The sequence below is a fragment of the Thecamonas trahens genome (genome assembly GCF_000142905.1).
Source record: "Thecamonas trahens ATCC 50062 unplaced genomic scaffold supercont1.33, whole genome shotgun sequence".
NCBI lineage: Eukaryota > Apusomonadida > Apusomonadidae > Thecamonas > Thecamonas trahens.
Window position 1 is genome coordinate 110,843 of NW_013657647.1, and position 20,870 is coordinate 131,712.

General features: G+C 63.9%; 6 protein-coding genes across 6 annotated transcripts; 2 read left to right on the forward strand and 4 right to left on the reverse strand.

Moving 5' to 3' along the window:
• Nucleotides 1-31: 31 nt before the first annotated feature.
• On the reverse strand, nt 32-2,696 carry AMSG_11984 (uncharacterized protein; the record flags this gene model as incomplete). The annotated part of the gene is made up of 3 exons (XM_013900981.1): nt 32-85; nt 178-1,139; nt 1,178-2,696. 3 exons carry the CDS (start codon nt 2,694-2,696, stop codon nt 32-34), a joined length of 2,535 nt encoding a protein of 844 aa, XP_013756435.1.
• Nucleotides 2,697-3,313: 617 nt separating this feature from the next.
• AMSG_06491 (uncharacterized protein) lies at nt 3,314-4,088 on the reverse strand (the record flags this gene model as incomplete). Its single annotated transcript, XM_013900889.1, has 2 exons — nt 3,314-3,667; nt 3,996-4,088. The coding sequence occupies 2 exons, from the start codon at nt 4,086-4,088 to the stop codon at nt 3,491-3,493; spliced, it is 270 nt and encodes an 89-aa protein (XP_013756343.1). The 3' UTR covers nt 3,314-3,490.
• Nucleotides 4,089-4,754: 666 nt separating this feature from the next.
• Nucleotides 4,755-7,986, forward strand: AMSG_06492 (vacuolar invertase; the record flags this gene model as incomplete). The annotated part of the gene is made up of 3 exons (XM_013900890.1): nt 4,755-6,688; nt 6,727-7,891; nt 7,977-7,986. The coding sequence occupies exons 1-3, from the start codon at nt 4,822-4,824 to the stop codon at nt 7,984-7,986; spliced, it is 3,042 nt and encodes a 1,013-aa protein (XP_013756344.1). The 5' UTR covers nt 4,755-4,821.
• On the reverse strand, nt 7,878-9,088 carry AMSG_06493 (glycoside hydrolase family 63; the record flags this gene model as incomplete). Its single annotated transcript, XM_013900891.1, has 1 exon — nt 7,878-9,088. A coding segment is annotated over one exon (1,060 nt), but the record flags the coding sequence as incomplete, so codon positions are not given.
• Nucleotides 9,089-11,455: 2,367 nt separating this feature from the next.
• AMSG_06494 (SADB-short) lies at nt 11,456-14,285 on the forward strand. The gene is made up of 2 exons (XM_013900892.1): nt 11,456-11,523; nt 11,566-14,285. Exons 1-2 carry the CDS (start codon nt 11,479-11,481, stop codon nt 14,272-14,274), a joined length of 2,754 nt encoding a protein of 917 aa, XP_013756346.1. The 5' UTR covers nt 11,456-11,478; the 3' UTR covers nt 14,275-14,285.
• On the reverse strand, nt 14,282-20,547 carry AMSG_11985 (uncharacterized protein; the record flags this gene model as incomplete). The annotated part of the gene is made up of 3 exons (XM_013900982.1): nt 14,282-20,033; nt 20,095-20,236; nt 20,481-20,547. The coding sequence occupies 3 exons, from the start codon at nt 20,545-20,547 to the stop codon at nt 14,288-14,290; spliced, it is 5,955 nt and encodes a 1,984-aa protein (XP_013756436.1). The 3' UTR covers nt 14,282-14,287.
• Between the last annotated feature and the right edge of the window lie 323 nt (nt 20,548-20,870).

Genomic DNA, 20,870 nt, shown 5'->3' on the forward strand with positions numbered 1-20,870 from the left:
TGAGGAGTTGTCCGAGTGCTGCGACAAGGTCTCAAGCGATGACCGAGTCGATGCAAATGTGGTCGATGAGACCTGCGACGTCTGGCTCGACGAAAACGTCTCGGGCTCGACCACGCACGAGAGCCATGGAGTCGAGTCAGTGTGTGGGGCGGCGTCACAAGGAGCAGGATCGCGGACAGCGAGCCGAGTCGCAATCGGCAGCAGAGTCGGCGCAAGATACACTTGGTACACGGTGGCGGACTTGGTCTTGCCGGACGCCGAGGCCAAGAACAGCGAGTCACCCGTCGAGACAAGCGCGACGATTGGTTGCGGCAAGTCGGTGGCTTGCATGAACGCGCCGCTGCACGCTAGCCGAACCTCGATCGAGGCGCCCGAGATGCCAATGACATGCGGCCCAAGCGTGGCAATGCGATGCGGTGCGCGAATCCACGAGATGTGCGGCATGATGCTGTGCGCGCTCCGCCCGCTGTCGGCGTCAATGAGGACCGAAGAAAACCGGGAAGTGATGAGGACGTGCGACGACGGCTCATCCAAGTCAAGCTCGGTGGTCTGTGCGTTGTCGCCAATGGCAATCTCATCCTCAGCCTGAGGCTCGGCCAAAAGCTTGCAGTACTTGCCAGTGACAGGGTGGATGACGATAAAGCCCGAGGGAAGAACGAGCGAGAGCCGCCCGGACGAGAAGAACGAGACCCGAATTGGGCGCTGCTCAAGCTTGAGCGTGGTCGAGAGGACAAAGAGGCCATGGACCCACTCAAAAATGCGGATGGTCGACTTGACTGCCACGGCCAGCATCGCCGTCCCGCCTTTGGTGACGAGCATGTCAAAGCACGTTGCGCTCTTGGTCTTGTCCAGCGTGTGTGTAACCGCCGGTCCGATGCTTGAGAGGTACGCGTACTGGATCGACGTCTTGGCCGCGCGCTTGCCCACACCGCCACGGAAAATGACAACGCCGAGCGAACGCACAATGCGGAACGAAGAAATCGCACCCGAGACGAGCGTCCGAGACGCAGAAACCGACTGGAGGACGTTGTGGGTGTGGAGGCCACGCACATCGGCAAAGTACACCATGTTGTCCCAAATGTCCCATCCGGTAATACGGACGTTTTGTACGAAACGACAGGCGTCGTCTGCACGGCCACCTTGGCCAGGCCGAGGGCGCGGCGGACGGCCGAGCGACGTGCCCCGCTCTTGTTGGCACCAATGATGGGCGCCAGCACGCGCATGCTTGCGACATCAACTGGATTGCCCGACGATGGGCCGAGCTCAAACCCGGGCGAGGAAGTAGAAACCGCCATGACCAGCGATTCGTACACAGCACGCCGGACGTTGCTCAGCTCACGAACAAGGACCGGGAACCTCCGCAACGCAGAATGGATGCCGTTAACGAGCGACGCGAGCAGCGCGCCGGCGAGTGACGGATGGCCCGCCGGGTATGCCGTTGCACTCGGGAGGCACGAGTGCCCGGTCGCCTCGCGCCGCCGTGCGGTCTGGCAGATGTACGCGCCCGGAACGGATGGGCTCGGAGCCACCGCCAGGATTGTGCACGTCCGCGATGACATGATCAGATCGAGCTGGACGCTCGTGTTCGCGCTCTCCAAGAACACAATGGCCGCAATGTTGGCCTTGAGCCGCACAGCACGCCGGATCTGTGAGCCCGGAATGAGTGGCGCGACGTGGAACATGATGTCAGTGGCGCCGACCGTGGTAAAGTACGACGTCTTGCCCGTCCGCGCCGCCGCCGACGTGTCGAGCTGCCCGGCGTAGCCGTCCCAGCCATTGAGCTCGACTTCGGTGCCTAGGAGTGAGAGAAAGTCCTTGAACGCGGCGATGCCGTCGCTGGAACCCGTCTGGTCGCCTTGGGCGTCCACGTCCTCGTTGCTGCTGTCGAGCACAACAGAGTTGCCCAGGATTTGCGATGAGTACTGCTGGTCGGCTCGTGCAAAAAGAACGGTGACTGCGAGCTGTCGCGGGAAGAGCGCGTCCTCGATTCGCACGAGTGCGTTGGCGACGCGGCTGCCGGTGACGTTGCGAAACTTGCTGTGCTTCTTGCCCAGGCCCTGGGGATCAAACTCGAGGAGGACTGTCTTGAGGTCACGCTTGAACGACTTGAACTTCTTGGTGGTCGCAATCTCCAGCGGTGTGACGCTCGCCGTTGTCCACACGATGGCACGGATCCGTCGCTCGCCCGACCTCATGACCGAAATCACCACGTGTTCACCCTTCTCATTCACGTTCTCGCCGAGGAAGTTGGCATGTGAGGTTTGGGCAAAGTGCAGGCGGTACCACGCGAGTGAGAGCTTGTTGTTCTCGAGCAACACGTTGGCATCGGCGGGGTAGTGGGAGGCAGCGTCCAGCACCCATCCGGGCAGGGGGAGGAGGAGCGAGGAAGTCTGCGGGCTCCTGGGCGTAGCAGCGCCTTCCGCGGGTGCCTCTGTTGTGATCCGAGGTGGCTGGTCTTGGTTGGGTGCAGCCGCGAGGACCCGGATCCACTCCTTGGCCTCGTCTTCGCTGCGTCCCGAGAGCAGGACATCTCCGTTCTGATTCTGAGGATGCCGGAGCATAAACCCAGCCGAGTCAACTGGCGCCCCGGCAGCATCATGCGGCATGACATGGTACTCCCTAAGGTCAACACACATGGCAGTCTCGGCCTTGTGGTGTAACGGGACAAGCGTAACCGTTGACCCGCAGACATGCATGGCGTGAGGAATCCTGTTGACACATACCAATATTTTGAAAGGCGTTAGTCCGCGCCAATTACCGATGACCTGCGTCTGCGGGTGCCGCACCCCACACATCCCCCCACCACCCTGCTCACGCTAGCGAAGCGTATGACATACCATTTGCGTGACGACCACGACGGGGAGAGATACACCATGCCAGAAGTCACGTTTGCTTCAGACATGGTCGATGTGGGGGTTGAGGCCGATGTAAAGGTTGGTCACCAAATTGACGCTCTTCTGCTCACCCGCAGCTCAGAAGACTTTGTGCCGATGGGCAAGGGTATGCGCGGGGAGGATTCTCGACGACACAAACAGATACCCTCACTCTCCGCGTGAAAAGGTAAGACGTGTAGGGGTGAAGGGGGGGGAGGGGGGGGGGGGGGGGGGGTCACGCTGGCGACAGGTGGTGCGGGTGACCACCTCAATATCCCTGGTTTGACCCGCTAACCCAAAGACAAGGGGGGGGGGGGGGGTTACATACCATGCCGCCGCTAGGGAGAGCTAGGCATGTCTCGTAGACCCGCGATCGACAATCGATACCGTCGCGGTCACTTGAGAGTGCTAACGTCCCTAAGGGCGCCAGGTGACACAGAAGGAGATGGGCTGATGAGTTTGGGCAACACAGCTGATGGATGCGGGAGATTGACAGGTAGGCATGAACTGGTCAATTTCGACAGCCTAACCTGACCAAGTCGTGCTAAGCCGCACCGACCTGTACGGCATAGTGCAGGGCCGTGCAGATCAGTGCCGTGCCCTGACTTGGTGGGTGACTACTGCATACTGTCCTCTACCACGGACTGCAGGTCTGGATCGGAAAAGAAGGACGCCGCAAAGCTGGACAGATCGCTCGGGCGTTCTCTCAGTACACGCTGGGAAAAGACGTCAAGCATGGCGTGTAGCTCGGGGTGCTTCCGCAAGTAACGCTCGTTCTCCAGTCGAACTTGAATCTGTACGTGTGATCGAGCCCGAACGGGTGGGCGTCATCAGCAATACAGTTGCCATCCAGCCAGTGCCGTCGCCACGACCAGCGACCGCGACCACCGCCATAATTGCCGTGATCCGTGCCGTCACCATGGCCACACCCGTGCCGTCACCATGGCCAGCGACCATGCCGTCACCATGGCCACCACACCCGTGCCGTCACCATGGCCAGCGACCATGCCATCACGACCACCATCACACACCATAGTCAGTACACGCCCGCGCACGCCCGCACACGCCCACACACAACACACACAACAAACACAGCACGTCGTCTCCATCCACACCACGTACCAGATCCTCATCGAGCTTTGACTGCTGTGCCGCAGTGAGTACGCCATTGGGCGCCATACCCGAAGGCTCCGCAGCCGCCGAGCCCTCCTCCATAACGGTACCCAGGACTCCCGCCGGCAACGGAGGTGGGGCGGGCGGAGGTGTCGACATACGTCCCTGGTATGTACTGTGTTGGTTTGGTATGGTGGTAGTGAGTGTGGTGGTAGTGAGTGTGGTAGTGGGTGCGGTGGTGGTGGTAGTGGTGCGGTGGTAGTGGTGGTGGTGGTGGTGGTGGTGGTGGTGGTAGGGCGCGGGGTGGAGTCAGGTTGTGCCCAGTCGGGATCGGGGTCGGGGTCGGGGTCGGGGTCGGGGTCGGGATCGGAATTGGGGTCGGGGTCGGGATCGGGGTCGGGGTCGGGGTCGGGGTCGGGGTCGGGGTCGGGATCGGGGTCGGGGTCGGGGTCGGGGTCGGGATCAGAATTGGGGTCGGGGTCGGGATCGGGATCGGGGTCGGGATCGGAATCGGGATCGAGGTCGGGAGTCGGGATCGGGATCGGGGTCACCCTCCGCCAACACTGCTCGCTTCATCGTCCACCCAACCCACATATTAACCATCATCGCCCTCAGATCATCCATGTCCACCCGCTCACTACATACAACATTTGTCCCTTATCATACTGCTCTCAGATGGAATTCGCCGCAGTCCGGTCGCGTGACGCACGCAGTCGTCGATGTTGCCCACAGCACTCCCGCCACTCCTGCCACCCCCACTCACACCACTCGACACCACACATACACACACACCACTCGACACCACACATACACACACACATACACACACATATATATGTCGCTTGACATCTGCTTTCTCCGCCTCAATGCACTGCGCACATTGATGGCGCTGGCACTGGTGATGGCCGCCACAGCCACTGCCACTGCCACTGCCACAGCCAGCGCAAAGGTCGATGCGCGCCCCATCTTCCACTTCCGCCCGCCAAAGCACTGGATTAACGATCCTTGCGCTCCGCTCTTTGACGCCCGCTCCGGTCTCTATCATCTCTTCTTTCAGTACAACCCGGAGGCCTCCGTCTGGGGCGACATGCACTGGGGTCACGCCGTCTCGCCCGATCTCATCCACTGGGACTATCTGCCCATTGCTCTTGCTCCGTCAGAGCCGTACGATGCCGCAGGTGTCTTTACTGGCTCTGCCGTCATTGCTCCAGATGGATCCATCGCTGTTCTGTACACTGGTGTCGCCGCCGGCCGCCCACTGACAGAGGCAGAGTCGGTCGACGTTGCTACCCCGATCAACGCCTCGGATCCGCTGCTAGAGGTGTGGACCAAGGCGCCGGCAAACCCGCTAGTCGCCGCGCGCCCTCTCCCTCCCGTCCTTGGCAACGACACCGCTTTTCGCGATCCGACTGAGCCGCTGGTTCTGGGCGACGGCGCGCCGCCGTTTGTGGTCCTCGGCGCAGGCGCAGAGTCGGGCAAGGGCATGGCCCTCCGCTACGCCCTCCCGCACTACCCATCACCACTCGGTATGCACTATCTTGACGTTCTACTTGCTGCAGACTCCTCGATCCTCGACGGCGCCATTTGGGAGTGCCCAGACCCGTTTGCCCTCGACCATCTGGCGGTTCTCAAGGTCTCGTCGCGCGCTCTCGGCTACGGCGATCACTACTACTTTGGCGCCTCGCTTCGCCCCGGGCAACCTTTTGTGCCAGCTGTCCATGGCGTTGTCGACTTTGGCCAGGTCTATGCCTCCAAGTCGTTCACCGATCCCCTCTCGCACGCACGCATTCAGCTCGGCTGGTCGTCCGAGGGCGACTCGCAAGCCTCGCAAGTCGCACGCGGCTGGGCCGGCGTCCACGTCATTCCGCGGCGCCTCTCTCATGTCCTCGCAGCTTCTGGCTCACCGCTCCTCGCAGCCACTCCGATCCCAGCCCTCGACGCCCTGCGCGTGGCGTCGTCGCACGCCGCCGTGACATCGCCGATCGTCTTTCCCGTCTCGGCACCCGCCGCCGACCTCCCGCCCGGATTCGAGGGTGCTACCGCCGACTTTGTGGCTTCGTTTATGGTGCCCCACTCGCTTGCTTCGACTGCCAACACGACTCGTCCCGAGATCTTTGGCGTTAACGTCCGCGCCTCGCCCACCCTTGCTGAAGTCACCCGCGTCGGTATCGCGCTTGCCTCCCCGCCCGCCGGCATGCCCGGAGTCACGTTTCCTCACGCTACTCCGTACGAGCGCCTGGCATCGGTGGCCGATCCAAGATCATGTGGCAAAGCATGTGCTCAGTTTGAGCTCTGCGCTGGGTGGACCTGGCTCGCCAACGCCTCATGCGAGCTGTACTCGCTCACGGGCGTCCCGCGGCCCACCGCCTCCTCCACCGTCTCTGGCTGGCGCCCGCTGGTCTTTGTCGATCGCGCGCGCACATCGCTTGCGCCCGACCAAGAGACCTCGCCCAACTCGGGTATCCTTCCGCTCCTTGCGGCGGCGCCCGGCCGCGTCGACCTCCGCATTGTCCTCGACAACTCGATCGTCGAGGTCTTTGCCGCCACTGGCACCGCCCGCATCACCTCGCGCATCTACCCCACCCTCCCATCGTCAACCTTGCTCTCGATCTTCGCCGACAGTCTCGCCTCCCACGTAGCCCTTGAAGTCGCTGACATGTGGGCCATGCAGCCTGCCGATGGTGTGCTGCTCGGCGTCGGCCGTCAATGAACAACCACTTGTCTCTCTGGCTGCTGGCAGGCATGGCGACGTCATCGCGGACTATCGCCGGCATTCTCGGCAAGCCGCGGTATTACACCAGCCCCAACGACACTATCTCGCACCATGAACGCGATCGGCTCCTCGCTGCGCCGCGCGGGGTGGCCGTCGACCCCAACTCGCGCGCCGTCGCCATCAACGACACTCGCGCCAGCCGTATCGCCGTCGTCTGGCCGGACGGGCGCTGGGAGACGCATCCGTCGCAGACCAAGGGCAACGACCTCCTCCTTCTCGACGGGTACCTTCTCAAGGCGATTGATGGAGGCATTGAGGTTATGGCCGTGCCCTCCAGCCTTGCTGGCCCCATCGCGACCGACGCGTCGGCGCCAGGCCATGCTCTCGTCGCCCTGGCGGACGACGCTCTTGCCGCACCGCCGCCCGGGGTAAGCAGCGAGCAGTCCGTCTCGGTCGACGACCCGCTCGACGACAGCGTCCTTGCCCCACCAAAGTCGAACATGCTCTTTGGACTTGCCCACGACCCGCTCACAGGCACCGTCTTTGCTTCACATCCCGACGCCGCCGCTGTCGTCGCCGCTACCGCTTGGCGCGAGCCGGGCGCCTCGCTCGCCCGCCTCCGTCTCGACACTTCGGGTCTCACTGCTCCGGACATTCACTATCCGGATGGCCTAGTACTGTCACAGACAAGCGATGTGCTTTACCTCTCGTGCTTTCATCGTGTTCTGGCGCTGCATCTCGCCTCCGGCAACGTCTCGCTGGTGGCCGGCAGCACTGTTGCCGGCCACGTCGACGGTCTAGGCCCAGACGCCCGGCTCGACATGCCGACGAGTCTGGCCATGGACGGCGATGGCGCACTCCTTGTCGCCGATCGCTACAACAAGGTCATTCGCCGCATCGTGCTGCTTGCCGAGACTGGCCCGGGCCTCGTCTCCACTGTGGCAGGCACCGGAAGCTCTGGCGCGCGCGGCAAGCCGCTGGCGGCGGACCGTACGCCTTCGCCCATGTTCACCGCCAGCGACGGCCGCGGCAACCTCATTGTCTCCTCGTTTGATACTCATTTGGTGTATGCAGTCCAAGGTGTGATGGCTCCCGGCCATCCCCACGCCCACCTCGCCGGTCGCCTTGGCTGGCGGCCGGCTACCTTCCGCCTCTACCCGGCGCGAGTCCGCGCCGCCATCCGAACGCTGTTGTTCATTGCACGGGCAGGATGGGATGCGGGTCGTGGGCGATACAGGTACGAGGCAACGTGCGCCCTCCCGCGGCTGCCCAACGAGCTGCTCCTGATGCTGTTCTCGTGGGTGGCCACCCCGCCGTGGCCGCCGGCCCTTACATGGGCGGATACTCCTCGGCCATGATGAGCACAACTAGCGTGGTCCATCCTGCGAACGGGTGAGTCCGCTGCCCGACGCCGTTAGTCGGCGAGTACTGCTCCCAAAAGTATCCGGTCTCGATGTAGTTGGACACAATAGTATCGACAACGTTGGCGCGGAGCGAAGCGTAAATCTGCTGCGCCCGTGCACGATGCGGGCCCTCGTCGACCGCGTACTTGTTGGCCAGCGCTGCGAGCGCCATGTAGTTGATGTTCATCCACACTGGTCCCTTCCAGTAGTTCTCACCGGTCCCGTAGTACGGGTCGGTGGCCGAGAGCGAGCGAATTCCGCCGGGGCTCCACAGCGTGTCGGGATCGGCCATGTGGTCAAGGAGCCGGCCGACCCGCGGGTCGTCGGCCTCGAGGAGGCCGGTCAGCAGCGGAAAGAGCGACACATACCCCAGGAAGCACACCTGCATCTCGTCATGGACAGATCCAGTCCCGTCTGGGCCAGTGTCGCAGTAGTAACCGGCAGCCTCATTCCAGTGCACGTTGTGCAACGTGGTGAGAATCGAGGTGGCCTGCGCCTCGTAGCTCGTTGCTGCAGCCTCGTCGTCCAAAACCCGCGCCATATCCGCGAGCAGCCGCGCCGCAAGCACCATCCACGACGCAAGGTCAACGTGCTTTTCAAACGGCGACACAATCGGCGCCCGCGGATAGTCGTCGAGCCCCGACGTGAGTGTGTGGTTGGTCGTCCGGCCCTGCCACTTGAAGGTGTGCGGGAGGCTCCCGGCCTGGGTCGACTTGAACCACTCAAACTGGCGGGCCACAAGCGGGTACGCGTGCCGGAGAAAGGCAAGCGAGTCATGAAGCTCGGCATCGCCCGATGCCGGCAATCCCGAGGCCGCGGCTTCGTCCAGCGCAGCATGCAGGCGGGCCTGCATGCTGGCCAGCGGGAGCAGGAGCGTGGGTGGGTTGGCGTACACCCGAAACTGGGTCATAAACTCTTCCGGCACTCGCGACTCGGCCTCCGGGCCTAGAATCTGCTCGCGGGCAATCCATCCCTCGCTGTCCATCGACGCTAGCCACGATCCGAGAACCCGCTGCGAGAGCTCTTCGTTCCACGACGACATGACCAGCTGATGGAAACCCTCGTCCCACATGAATCCGCGCGGGAAGAAAGACCGCGACGGGACACAGGTCAAAAGCTCGTGCTCTGGTCCAAAAACAGGCCGTATCTTGTCGCTGGGCGCGGAACGGATCCGCGAGGCGCCATGAAAGTACGAGAGACCGCCGACCAGGTTTGAGAGCGCAGCCTTGGCCACCTGGACATACTGCGGAGTGTACCCGGCAGCCGCCAGCCCGTAGCGCTCCTCAAACTCGCGATCAAAGGTCTCGGCCGCAGCATCAAGCGCAGACGTGAGGCCCTGGCCCACCAGCCCTGTCTCGCGCGCCATTGCCAACGCATCAGCGTCGGACGCGGAAGCTGCCTCTGGTGTGAGCAGAACAACAACGTCAAGCTCAAAGGCACCCGCCGCGTTGATCTGGACAAGCGCCACGTTGGAAGCTCCTGGGCCGGCAAGCGTGTTGGACAGCGTCGGTACAAGGCCTTCAGGCGGAGCGACGCGGTTCGCCTGTGTCCGGACCTTGTTCGGCTTACCAGCCTTGGCGGCAGCCGCGTCGATGGCCCGTGCCTTGGCGGTAAGCGTGGCCATGGCGCTGTCGCGCAGCTGGCCCTTGACGGCCTCGACAACCTGCCATACCTCGTTGGGAGGGAGGGTGAGCGTGGCTCCCGCCATCTTACTCGGGTCGCGCGCGCGCATCCGCTTGGCGTTGCGGATCTTGCCCGGGACCGGGAAGGCCTTGGCCACGTTACGCGGCGGGACGACGACGGTGATGTGCGGGAAGGCCGGTGATGAGCCGTGGAGAACCGTCGGCTCGGCGTGCCAGCTGCGGCCGGCCTTCTTGATGGACGCGCGCGAGTCTGCCGAGAAGTCAGCAACGCCGTCGACCGACGACAGGTAGAGGACAATAGAGAGCGGAGCGTCGCTAGGGAAACCCAGCAGCGGGGTACCAGCGATGCGGATGGCGCGCGGAGCGAGCGGATCCGGTGACTCAGCCGCCGGGATGAACGAGATGTTGAGAGCGTAGCCCATGGTGTTGTCGACGAGCGACTGATGGGCATAGTCAGCACCATTGTGAGCTGTCCACGAGTACATCCCCATACCATCCTCGGTAGTAGCATGGCGCGGAGAGAGGACATTGCGCAGCGGAGTCGGAGACCACCACATCATGCCCACAGTAGCCGGTGATGGCTCAGAGGTGGAGACGGCTGCAAAGAGGTTGGACTTGTACGTGCCCCACTGCGCCGGTACGCTTCCTCCCACAGCCATAGCCACCATGCACAGCACCACACCCACCACAACCGCGACGCTCTCTCTAGCTACTCTCCTGCCCATGCCTATACTCGCTTGCTTGACCGCTGCGAGTGGTGTCTGTCCCGCCACGGCTCCGGCCCCTCAGCCCCAGGCCGCCCGCCCGGCTGTCACCGACTGCCTCCTCGCAATCGTGCTGAGGTCACATCGTTGAGCGGGCAACACTCTCGGTTGCCGGCCGAGCGGTCGCTCTGCTGGCTTGACATTTCCTCGCATTTACTGTGCTGACCATCTCTGCCAGCACATCGTGCCGATTGGCACGGTGATCCGCGTGTCTATGAGCGCCCATCGATAGCTCGCATACACACGATATCAAGGTAAGAATTGGGCGCCCAGAAGTCCGCCTGTCGTCGTCGTCGCGCATCGTCATCAAAGGGTTGGCGGGTGGGTTCCCGCTCCGTCGGAGCTGATTATGTCAGACGCCATCGGAGCTCTTAGCCACTTTGCATCGCTCAGCCGAGTTAGCGACTCGTAGCAGTCGCGGCAACACTCACTCCGGTCGATGGACACCAGCTACATGACACGCGCTGCATCTGCCGATGGGGTGCTCGGGCGGTACGGAAGGACATGGGATCGTGTTCTTGGCTCCCACATCCATTCGACAACATGCTCCACAGCCGCTGCTGGGTATTGGCTTGGTATCGGCACCATTCCGGCGATGTGCCTGCGAATGGGGGAGCAGTGGCCTTGGTGGAGACTGCTCGGCAACATGACTAGTATGTCTTCCATAGTAGGGGGTGTGCGTCACGTAGTCTCTCTGTGCATCGCACCCACAATGCCTGTGCCCCGTCGCCCATGCAAACATTGGAAGACATTCTGGAAAGCCCTCGTCGCACGGCTTGCCCAAAAAAAGGTCGCAATTCTCATGGTCGCAAATCCTCTCAACTCGGCACGCGTGCGGGAGAGGCGGGAGAGGTAGGCCAGGCCATCCCCGCCACGTGGAAAGGGGGGCACGACCGCAAGCTGACCACCAGCTAAAGACAATACATCCACCACTTGTCCGTCGCCTGCCAACCGGCGGATAGCTTTGGCATGAGAGTCTCCAACTACGAAGTGGATAATGTGGTGTTGGGGAAGGTATGTTCTCTCCAGGAGGGGGGGGGGGGGGGGGGGGGATAGGGTGCCTTTGGCGTAGTCTCGCTGGGCAAGCACATGGTAAGCAACCAGAAGGTGGCGATCAAGGCTGTCGAGACGAAGCTGTTGAACGCGGAGCAGAAACGGACCCTGGAGATTGAGGTGGAGGCGCTGGCCCGAGTCGCGCATCCCAACGTAGTGGCGCTGCTCGACGTGGTGCGGACGCCTGACACCGAATTTCTCATCCTAGAGTACTGCGACGCAGGCGACGTGTTCGACTACCTCTCTGTCCACGGCTGCCTCAAAGAGGGTATGGCGGCCAAGGTGTTTGCGCAGCTAGCGTCGGGCCTGGCAGCCTGCCACGCTTCCGGCGTGGCGCACCGCGACCTCAAGCTCGAAAACGTCCTGCTCTCCGGCCATGATCTTAATGTCAAGATCAATGACTTTGGACTCGCTTGCCTGTTCTGTGACGGGCAGCGGGTGACCGAGAAGTGTGGAACGCCTGGGTACGCGCCGCCTGAGGTGGTCTCGCTGCCGGACCTGCCCGAAGCGCGGGCCATGCACGGATACGACCCGCGGCTGGCGGATGTGTGGTCACTCGGTGTTGTCCTGTTTGCAATGCTTGTGGGCGCGCTGCCGTTTGGCGACTCGCTCGCGCCGCACGACGTTGCGTCACTGATGGACGCCGACCGAGTCATTGTGGAGATCCTTGAGGACCTTGACTTTGTGCCGGTTCCGGCGGCCTCGCTCCTCCGCGGCATCTTGCACAAGGAACCCGAGGCACGGCTCAATCTCTCGCAGATTCTTGCGCACCCATGGGTGACCCCGCACGTGCCCGACACGCCGAAGCCACAGAGCTCGGTGGGCCGCCTCCGGGCGGCAACGTCGCTCTCCGACTTTAGTGAGCTTATTCTCCTTGGCAAGCATGCCAGTGCGTCGTCGCCGCTTGCGATGCCGTCAAACAGCCGCTCTGGGCCAGGAAACGGCCGCTTCGGGCCGCCGACGCTCACGCCGTCGCCGCAATCGATCCAGCTCCGCCAGCAAATGCTGGCGCGGCGGCGGCGGCAGCGATCGTCATCGCTGACTGGCTCGGCCTCGCTCATCAAGCGCATCAACTCGGGGTCGGGCATGCGGCCGCCATCGTCAGTCTTTGTGGGCGCGCGTGCTACCTCGCCGCGCGATGGCAACACGACGGGCGCGACTGGTCAATCGCCCATATTTGTCTTTTCTCGCCAGGACTCGGGCACCTCGTTTGAATCCGAGTCGTCGATGGGAATGTTCGGCTCGCCCATCTCGGTCCTAGTGCCGTCGGCTTCTGTCGACTCGGAAAACGTTTCTGTTGGCTCGACTGACGAGCTCAACAACATCCTTGACGACGTTTTTGGCCAGATGGGCCACGGCCGCATCGAGTCTCCGATCTTCTCCAACGAAAGCACACATCACTCGCCGGCCATGCCCTTCCCGCACCTCCAGCAGCCGGCCTTGCTCCCGATGCCGTCGGGCGGATCGCCTTCTGGGCGCTCTGCGCGGCGGCGGTCAATCGCCGTCCACCCGACCCTCGAATCTAACTTTAACAATGTCGGCTCGCCGGTCTACCGTGGCGTAGCGCCTGCGCTGATGGGGATCCGCGACAATAGCCCGCCTGCTGGCGTCTTTAAGTCACCGTCGGACGCCTTGCAGGCCATTCCAGACGAGTCCGCCATGGCCGAGTGGAGCGCGCTGGCTGGTATGGTGAGTGGGGTGCGGTCGATCCGCTCGAGCTCGGCATCGTCCCATTCGACCCAGAGCTCGTTTTCGTCAACCGGGAGCCGATCGCATTGCAGCTCGTCAAGCACGCCGTCGTACTCGGACTCGGAGTCCGCGTCGGACTCTGCCGACACTGCACACGAGCGGCCCGACTCTGACGACGACAACGACGCCGCCGGTGTCTTCGAGGCCGACATCTCTGGCCTCATGCATCAGATGTCCGGCGACCAGATTGCGAACAACAGCTGTGGCAAGCCGAGCAAGTACGCCATGCCGCCGGCTAGCTTCAACACCACCATGGAGGAGGTCAACTTGGTGCTCTCGGCGGCGCTCGGCGAGTCAACAAAGCTGTCGCCGCGGTCGCCGCGGCCTCGGCTCACGCCGCGCAACAACGGCGAGCCGTTGCTCACGTCTCGGAGCTCCAAGAGCTCGGGCCGGAACACGCCAAAGGTGGTGGTCGGCTCGCCAGTCCTTGCGGGCGTCCACATCTCGACGCCATCATCGAACCCGCTCAACATGTCGTTTTCGGCTGTGAACCTGCATGAGACGTCAGCAGCGGCCGACGAGGCACTCCGGGCTCCACGCGCTCCACGGTTTGCCATGGCGGCGTCGACCACCTCGTCTCGCACCCCGATTGATCTGCTCAAGTATGTGGGCAGCAAACTTGCCGAGCTCTCGTCCGAGTACGTAGTGGAGCACTTGCAGTGGACCTTTTCCTGCTATCACATCTCGTCCGAGCTGGGTCAGTTGCTCTCCGGCGAGGCGAGCTCGTCGCCGGCGCAGACCTCGCTTGACAACATCATGTCGCCGTCGTCGCTGATGAGCCCGGTCTCAGCCACGCCTCTTGCGTTCACCATCGAGATCTGCCTTGTGCGCAATCTGGCACTCTCCGGTCTCAAGTTCCGCCGGCTACAGGGCTCACCGTGGGAGTACAAGCGCCGGCTGGGAGAGCTTCTAGAGCACGTCGGCCTTGCCAACGAGGGCAGCGCTGCTACGCCGTCCGGATAAAAGAACACTTGTTTTACTCCGCTGCGAGAACGGTTGGCATCGCAGAGTGGACGACGTCAAGAAGGTCGGCCTTGAGCGGCAGGAGGTCGGTCATCATCTCAATCAGCTCGTCGACCGGAACGGTGACTCCCCCGTCTTCCGAGTTGTCACGCGCCTCATCCTCGGCGTCGGCCGGAGCCGAGCCCAGGGCAACGAGAAAGGCAGCAGCGCGCTTGATGGACAACGCCGCGCCCTCGCCACCGAGCCGGTCGCGGATTGAATCCACTGTTGGCTCGCCAGCGGGCTCGTCGGCCAGAGCTAGCATAGCCGGGATTGCCGCCAGCACCTTGGCGCGGGCATCGCTGTCCGGCATGGCGCCCATAAAGTCGTCAAGCATCTCGACCAGCTCGGCCGTCGGCACAACGCCGCCTTCAGCAAGCTCGGCGGCCTCGGACTCGTCCGATCCCATCGCACTCACAAACAGCGCAGCCTGGGCAATGGAGAGGTTCGCCGGAAGGTCCGCCAGTGTTGCACCCAGTGCGTCATCACCTGAGTTCGACCCTTCGGCCAGAAGCGCGGCAACATCGTCGCCATCTTCGTCAGAGTCGGAATCTGAGCCAGCGGCCGCGAGGAGGGCAGCGACATCGTCGTCGTCAGAGTCCGATTCTGTCTCGTCGGCATCGACAGCGGCGGCTGCTGCAGCCGCAGTGGCATCAGAAGATTCAGAGTCGCCAGCAAGCAGGGCCAAAGCGCCGTCGTCGCTGTTGGTGTCGATGTCGATAGCGTCAAGGATGGCCGGCAGGGCTGCGCGAACCTCGTCACGGGCTTCGCTGCCCGGCATGGCGCCTATGAGATCGTCGAGCATCTCGACCAGCTCGGCTGTCTGAACCACGCCGTTCTCAGCCAGCTCGGTGGCCTCTGACGGGTCCGAGCCCATGGCGGTCACAAACAGCGCGGCCTGGGCAATGGTCAGGGTTGGCGGAAGGTCGTCGAGCGACATTCTGGTCTCATCGCCAGACTCGTCGGCACCGGCAAGAAGAGCGGCCATGCTGTCAGAATCGGTGGTAGTGTCATCGATGTCCAGCGCAGCAGCGGCCGCAGCGACGTCGGCGTCTGAGTCAGTAGTGGCGAGGAGCGCAGCCATGTCGCCCGACTGGGTCGAGTCAAAAGCAGTAGGGCGAGCGTCAACAGTCGAAGAAGCATGCGTATCCTCTTCAGATTTGGAACCGGCTGCTGCGAGAAGCGCAGCCACATCGTTGTCACCATCGCTCTCGGCGTCAGCATCGGCAGATGCAGCCGCTTCGGTGATCGCAAGCATGGCCGGAATCGCCGCCAGCACCTTGGTGCGGGCATCGCTGCCCGGCATAGCGCCCATAAGATCGTCGAGCATCTCCACTAGCTCGGCTGTCGCAACCACGCCATTCTCGACCAGCTCGGCAGCCTCGGACTCGTCCGAGCCCATCGCACTCACAAACAGCGCAGCCTGTGCAACGGAAAGGCTCGCCGGAAGGTCCGCCAGCGTCGCATTGTTGGCTACCGGCTTGGGGCTGCCGTCGTCAGAGCCGGAGTCGGCTGCTGCGAGGAGTGCCGCCACGTCGTCGTCGCCATCGCTCTCGGCGTCAGCATTGGCAGATGCGGGGGCGGGGGCGGGGGCGGCGTCATCAGAATCAGAGTCGGCTGCTGCGAGGAGTGCCGCCACGTCGTCGTCGCCATCGCTCTCGGCGTCAGCATCGGCAGATGCGGGGGCGGGGGCGGGGGCGGCGTCATCAGAATCAGAGTCGGCTGCTGCGAGGAGTGCCGCCACGTCGTCGTCGCCATCGCTCTCGGCGTCAGCATCGGCAGATGCGGGGACGGGGGTGGGGGCGGCGTCATCAGAATCAGAGTCGGCTGCTGCGATGAGTGCCGCCACGTCGTCGTCGCCATCGCTCTCGGCGTCAGCATCGGCAGATGCGGGGACGGGGGTGGGGGCGGCGTCATCAGAATCAGAGTCGGCTGCTGCGAGGAGTGCCGCCACGTCGTCGTCGCCATCGCTCTCGGCGTCAGCATCGGCAGATGCGGGGACGGGGGTGGGGGCGGCGTCATCAGAATCAGAGTCGGCTGCTGCGAGGAGTGCCGCCACGTCGTCGTCGCCATCGCTCTTGGCGTCAGCATCGGCAGATGCAGCCGCTTCGGTGATCGCAAGCATGGCCGGAATCGCCGCCAGCACCTTGGTGCGGGCATCGCTGCCCGGCATAGCGCCCATAAGATCGTCGAGCATCTCCACTAGCTCGGCTGTCGCAACCACGCCATTCTCGACCAGCTCGGCAGCCTCGGACTCGTCCGAGCCCATCGCACTCACAAACAGCGCAGCCTGTGCAACGGAAAGGCTCGCCGGAAGGTCCGCCAGCGTCGCATTGTTGGCTACTGGCTTGGGGCTGCCGTCGTCAGAGCCGGAGTCGGCTGCTGCGAGGAGTGCCGCCACGTCGTCGTCGCCATCGCTCTCGGCGTCAGCATCGGCAGATGCGGGGGCGGGGGCGGGGGCGGCGTCATCAGAATCAGAGTCGGCTGCTGCGATGAGTGCCGCCACGTCGTCGTCGCCATCGCTCTCGGCGTCAGCATCGGCAGATGCGGGGGCGGGGGCGGGGCTGGCGTCGTCATAGTCAGAGTCGGCCGCCGCGAGGAGTGCGGCCACATCGTCATCACTAGACTCGCCCTCTGCCTCGACCTCAGCTTCGGTCTCACCCTCCTCCAACGCAGCAGCCTCAGCCTCGGCAGCCGCAGCAGCCTCGGCCTCGGCCAACGCAGCAGCCTCAGCCTCAGCCTCAGCCTCGGCAGCCGCAGCAGCCTCAGCCTCGGCCAACGCAGCAGCCTCAGCCTCAGCCATCGCAGCAGCCTCAGCCTCAGCCTCAGCCAACGCAGCAGCCTCAGCCTCGGCCAACGCAGCAGCCTCAGCCTCAGCCATCGCAGCAGCCTCAGCCTCAGCCTCAGCCAACGCAGTAGCCTCAGCCTCAGCCATCGCAGTAGCCTCAGCCTCAGCCTCAGCCAACGCAGTAGCCTCAGCCTCAGCCATCGCAGTAGCCTCAGCCTCAGCCTCAGCCAACGCAGCAGCCTCAGCCTCGGCAGCAGCAGCAGCCTCAGCCTCAGCCAACGCAGCAGCCTCAGCCTCGGCAGCCGCAGCAGCCTCGGCCTCGGCCAACGCAGCAGCCTCAGCCTCAGCCTCAGCCTCGGCAGCCACAGCAGCCTCAGCCTCAGCCTCAGCCTCAGCCTCGGCAGCCACAGCAGCCTCAGCCTCAGCCAACGCAGCAGCCTCAGCCTCAGCCATCGCAGCAGCCTCAGCCTCAGCCTCAGCCAACGCAGTAGCCTCAGCCTCAGCCATCGCAGTAGCCTCAGCCTCAGCCTCAGCCAACGCAGCAGCCTCAGCCTCGGCAGCAGCAGCAGCCTCAGCCTCAGCCAACGCAGCAGCCTCAGCCTCAGTCAACGCAGCAGCCTCAGCCTCAGCCTCAGCCAACGCAGTAGCCTCAGCCTCGGCAGCCGCAGCAGCCTCAGCCTCGGCCAACGCAGCAGCCTCAGCCTCAGCCATCGCAGCAGCCTCAGCCTCAGCCTCAGCCAACGCAGCAGCCTCAGCCTCAGCCTCAGCCAACGCAGTAGCCTCAGCCTCGGCAGCAGCAGCAGCCTCAGCCTCAGCAGCAGCCTCAGCCTCAGCCTCAGCCATCGCAGCAGCCTCAGCCTCAGCCTCAGCCAACGCAGTAGCCTCAGCCTCGGCAGCCGCAGCAGCCTCAGCCTCGGCCAACGCAGCAGCCTCAGCCTCAGCCATCGCAGCAGCCTCAGCCTCAGCCTCAGCCAACGCAGCAGCCTCAGCCTCAGCCTCAGCCAACGCAGTAGCCTCAGCCTCGGCAGCAGCAGCAGCCTCAGCCTCAGCCTCGGCATCCGCAGCAGCCTCAGCCTCAGCCAACGCAGCAGCCTCGGCCTCGGCAGCCTCGGCCTCGGCCTTCGCCGCTGCACGCTCGGCTTCCAGCTCCCGCTCGCGTTCGGCCTCGCTCTCGGCGAGCGCATCGGCAGCAGCACGCCGCCGCGCCATCATGGCCGCCACTTCCTCTTCACCCTTACGCGCTTGCTCTGCAGTAACTTGCTCTGTCGCCAAATGCTCATCATCGTCACTCGAGTCTCCGCTCGCTGCCGAGTCACTGCCGCCACCGTCACCGGCCTCAAGGCTCCCGTCGTCCACAGCGCCGACAATGGCAGGCACTGCATCAAACAGCGACTCGACAACGTTGACCTTGCGAAGTCGTGGCAGCGCCGAAAGCAGCTGTCTCAGCGACGTCTCCAGGTGTGCAAGTGCCACGCGCCCGTCATCGCCCCGCAGCGACCTTGCCTCTTCAACAGCGTCAGTGCGTCCAGAGCCCAGCGCACGGTAAAACTCCACTGCCTGCGCAATGTTAACAGAGCCGGGCGCCGACACCTGCTCCTCAATCTCCCGCATCAATCCCTCCACAGTCACCGTGCGGCCCTTGCCTAGGGCCTGCAGTTCGAGTAGCTTGGTATCGACCATCGCCAGGACGCTGGCGTCAGCGGAATAGGCCACAGATGCAAGCATGTCAACCACGGCATGATTGGCAGCCCGCGTCCCGTCGGCCACATCACACAGCTCGGCTGCAGACTCAACCGCAGCCTCGTTTTCCGTCCCCATCGCCTCCAGCACGCCCACCAGCTGCGCCCGCGAGATCGAGCCAGCATCTTCGACATCAAGCGCTGAGATGAGCGCAGATGCCCGCGCGCGCACCGCCTTGTCTTGCTCCATGCTCAGCGTTGTGTCCACTGTATCGAGCAGGTGAAGCACTTCAGCGACAGATGAGTCGGTTTCCGATCCGCCGTCGCCGTCCGTCACATCCATGGCCTCGTTAACTACGTCGTCCACATCGCCAACATACACTCCTTGCTCCAGCGCCGGTCGCAACACGTCTTCGTACACAATCCGACCCAGGCTGCCCGATCCGCTCGCAGACGAGCCTGCCTGCTTGCCTAGCATGGCCGCCATCGTGCCAAACAACCCCGGGTTGGCCTGCGCCAGCCGAGCAGCCCGCTTCTGTGCCGCGCCCGCAGACACACCCGACACTTCCAGTAGAGCCGCAGCCATCGCCATCTTGCCGGCAGCGTCGTCGCTCACCAGTGCTGCAGCCTCGGCCTCGGCCAGTGCTACAGCAAGCGCATGAGCCACAATCGGACCAGCCGCACTGGTGCCGCTACTGATCGGCTTGGCGCCCGCGAACGCCAGCGCCGAGTTGAGCGCCTCTTGCAGCCGGTTGTTCTCGGCAGTAAGAAGCGCTACACGCCCCTGCGCCCCGTCGACAAGCTCCTGTACATGTTTGAGCTGGGCCGTGAGATCCTGGTTCGTCTTCATGAGGTCGTCAATGACCACATCGCGCGCGCCAACCTCGACCACCGCACCCTTGCGCGCGCTTGATGCCTCGCGAAGCGCCGCCTTGAGCTCGGAAATCCGCGCCTTAAGCTTCTTGATCTCCAACGCGTGGAACGAGGACGAGACCGTTGGCCCCGCTTGTACCTTGCGTGCCCCGCCACCGCCGCCGCTATTCCCGCCCGAGGCCTTGGCGCTCCGTTCGCGCAGCTCTTCCAGCCGCTCCTTGAACGTGTGCTTGAGCTTGCGCTCGCGCTTGAGTAGTGCCGTCAGGTCTTCCCGTGATGACTTGGCTGCCTCCAGCGACTCCTTTTGCGACTCGATGACCACATTCTGTCGCTCACGCTCGGCCTCCAGCTCGCGGATTCGCGCTCGCAGCCGATCAACCCTGGTTGTCAGCGCCGCCACCGACCGCGAACCTCCGCTGCTGCCGCCGCTGCCGCTGCCACCCCGGCTCTTGCGATGCTGCCGTCCCGGTGGCGCCGCCGCCGCAAACACTTCGGCGCGCGGCGTCGGTGCCTCCACTCGGCTGCCAAATGATGGCCTCTGCGTGAGCGCCTTTCTCCGGCCGGCCCCAGTCTGCCTCGGAACCTGGCTCAAACCCCCACCCGACTTTGCCGGAGGTAGGCGGCTCGACCGTGCCGGTGAGAGGACCGGCGGAGCGACCGGCGGCGACGAATCGCGAGGATACCCTATGTTGGCGCCACGACTTGCCGATGCCTGGCTGCGGAGGACAGGCGAGACCGAGAGAGAGACCGGCCGAGCATAGCCAAAGCCGGGGGCAGCTCCGCCCCCGCCATACCCGACATCGCTTTGCTGACCTCTATACGGCGACGAGGTAACGATGCCCGAAGCTTGCTGCGGATACGGACCATAACCCGCCGCGGCATCCATCCCAGCATAACCATACCCACCCGACCCAGCATAGCTTGTCGCCGGCCTCCCACCGTACGATCCGTCTCCAGCCATGCCACTCGCCCCGCCAGCAGCTGCGACAGAGGCTGGACTCTGCAACTTTGCGGCAATTTGGTCAAGACGCGCATGGAGGGAGGTGAGGGAGGCAGAGAGTTCTGAAGCGGTCTTCCCGCCAGTGCCACTACCACTACCACCCACTCTACCTGTACGTCCTCTGCGACTCGACATTGATATATACTCTTGAATGTAGTCGAGTCTATCCCCTCCTCTCCGACACCCTCCTCACTGCGCACTGACCGACCAACCGACT

What these genes read in the sequence shown, in the direction of transcription:
- AMSG_06494 (XM_013900892.1), top strand. Translation starts at nt 11,479, where the DNA reads ATGAGAGTCTCCAACTACGAAGTGGATAATGTGGTGTTGGGGAAG. An exon ending in ATAATGTGGTGTTGGGGAAG is followed by an intron (nt 11,524 to 11,565) that starts GTATGTTCTCTC and finishes GGGGGGGGATAG; the next exon opens with GGTGCCTTTGGCGTAGTCTC.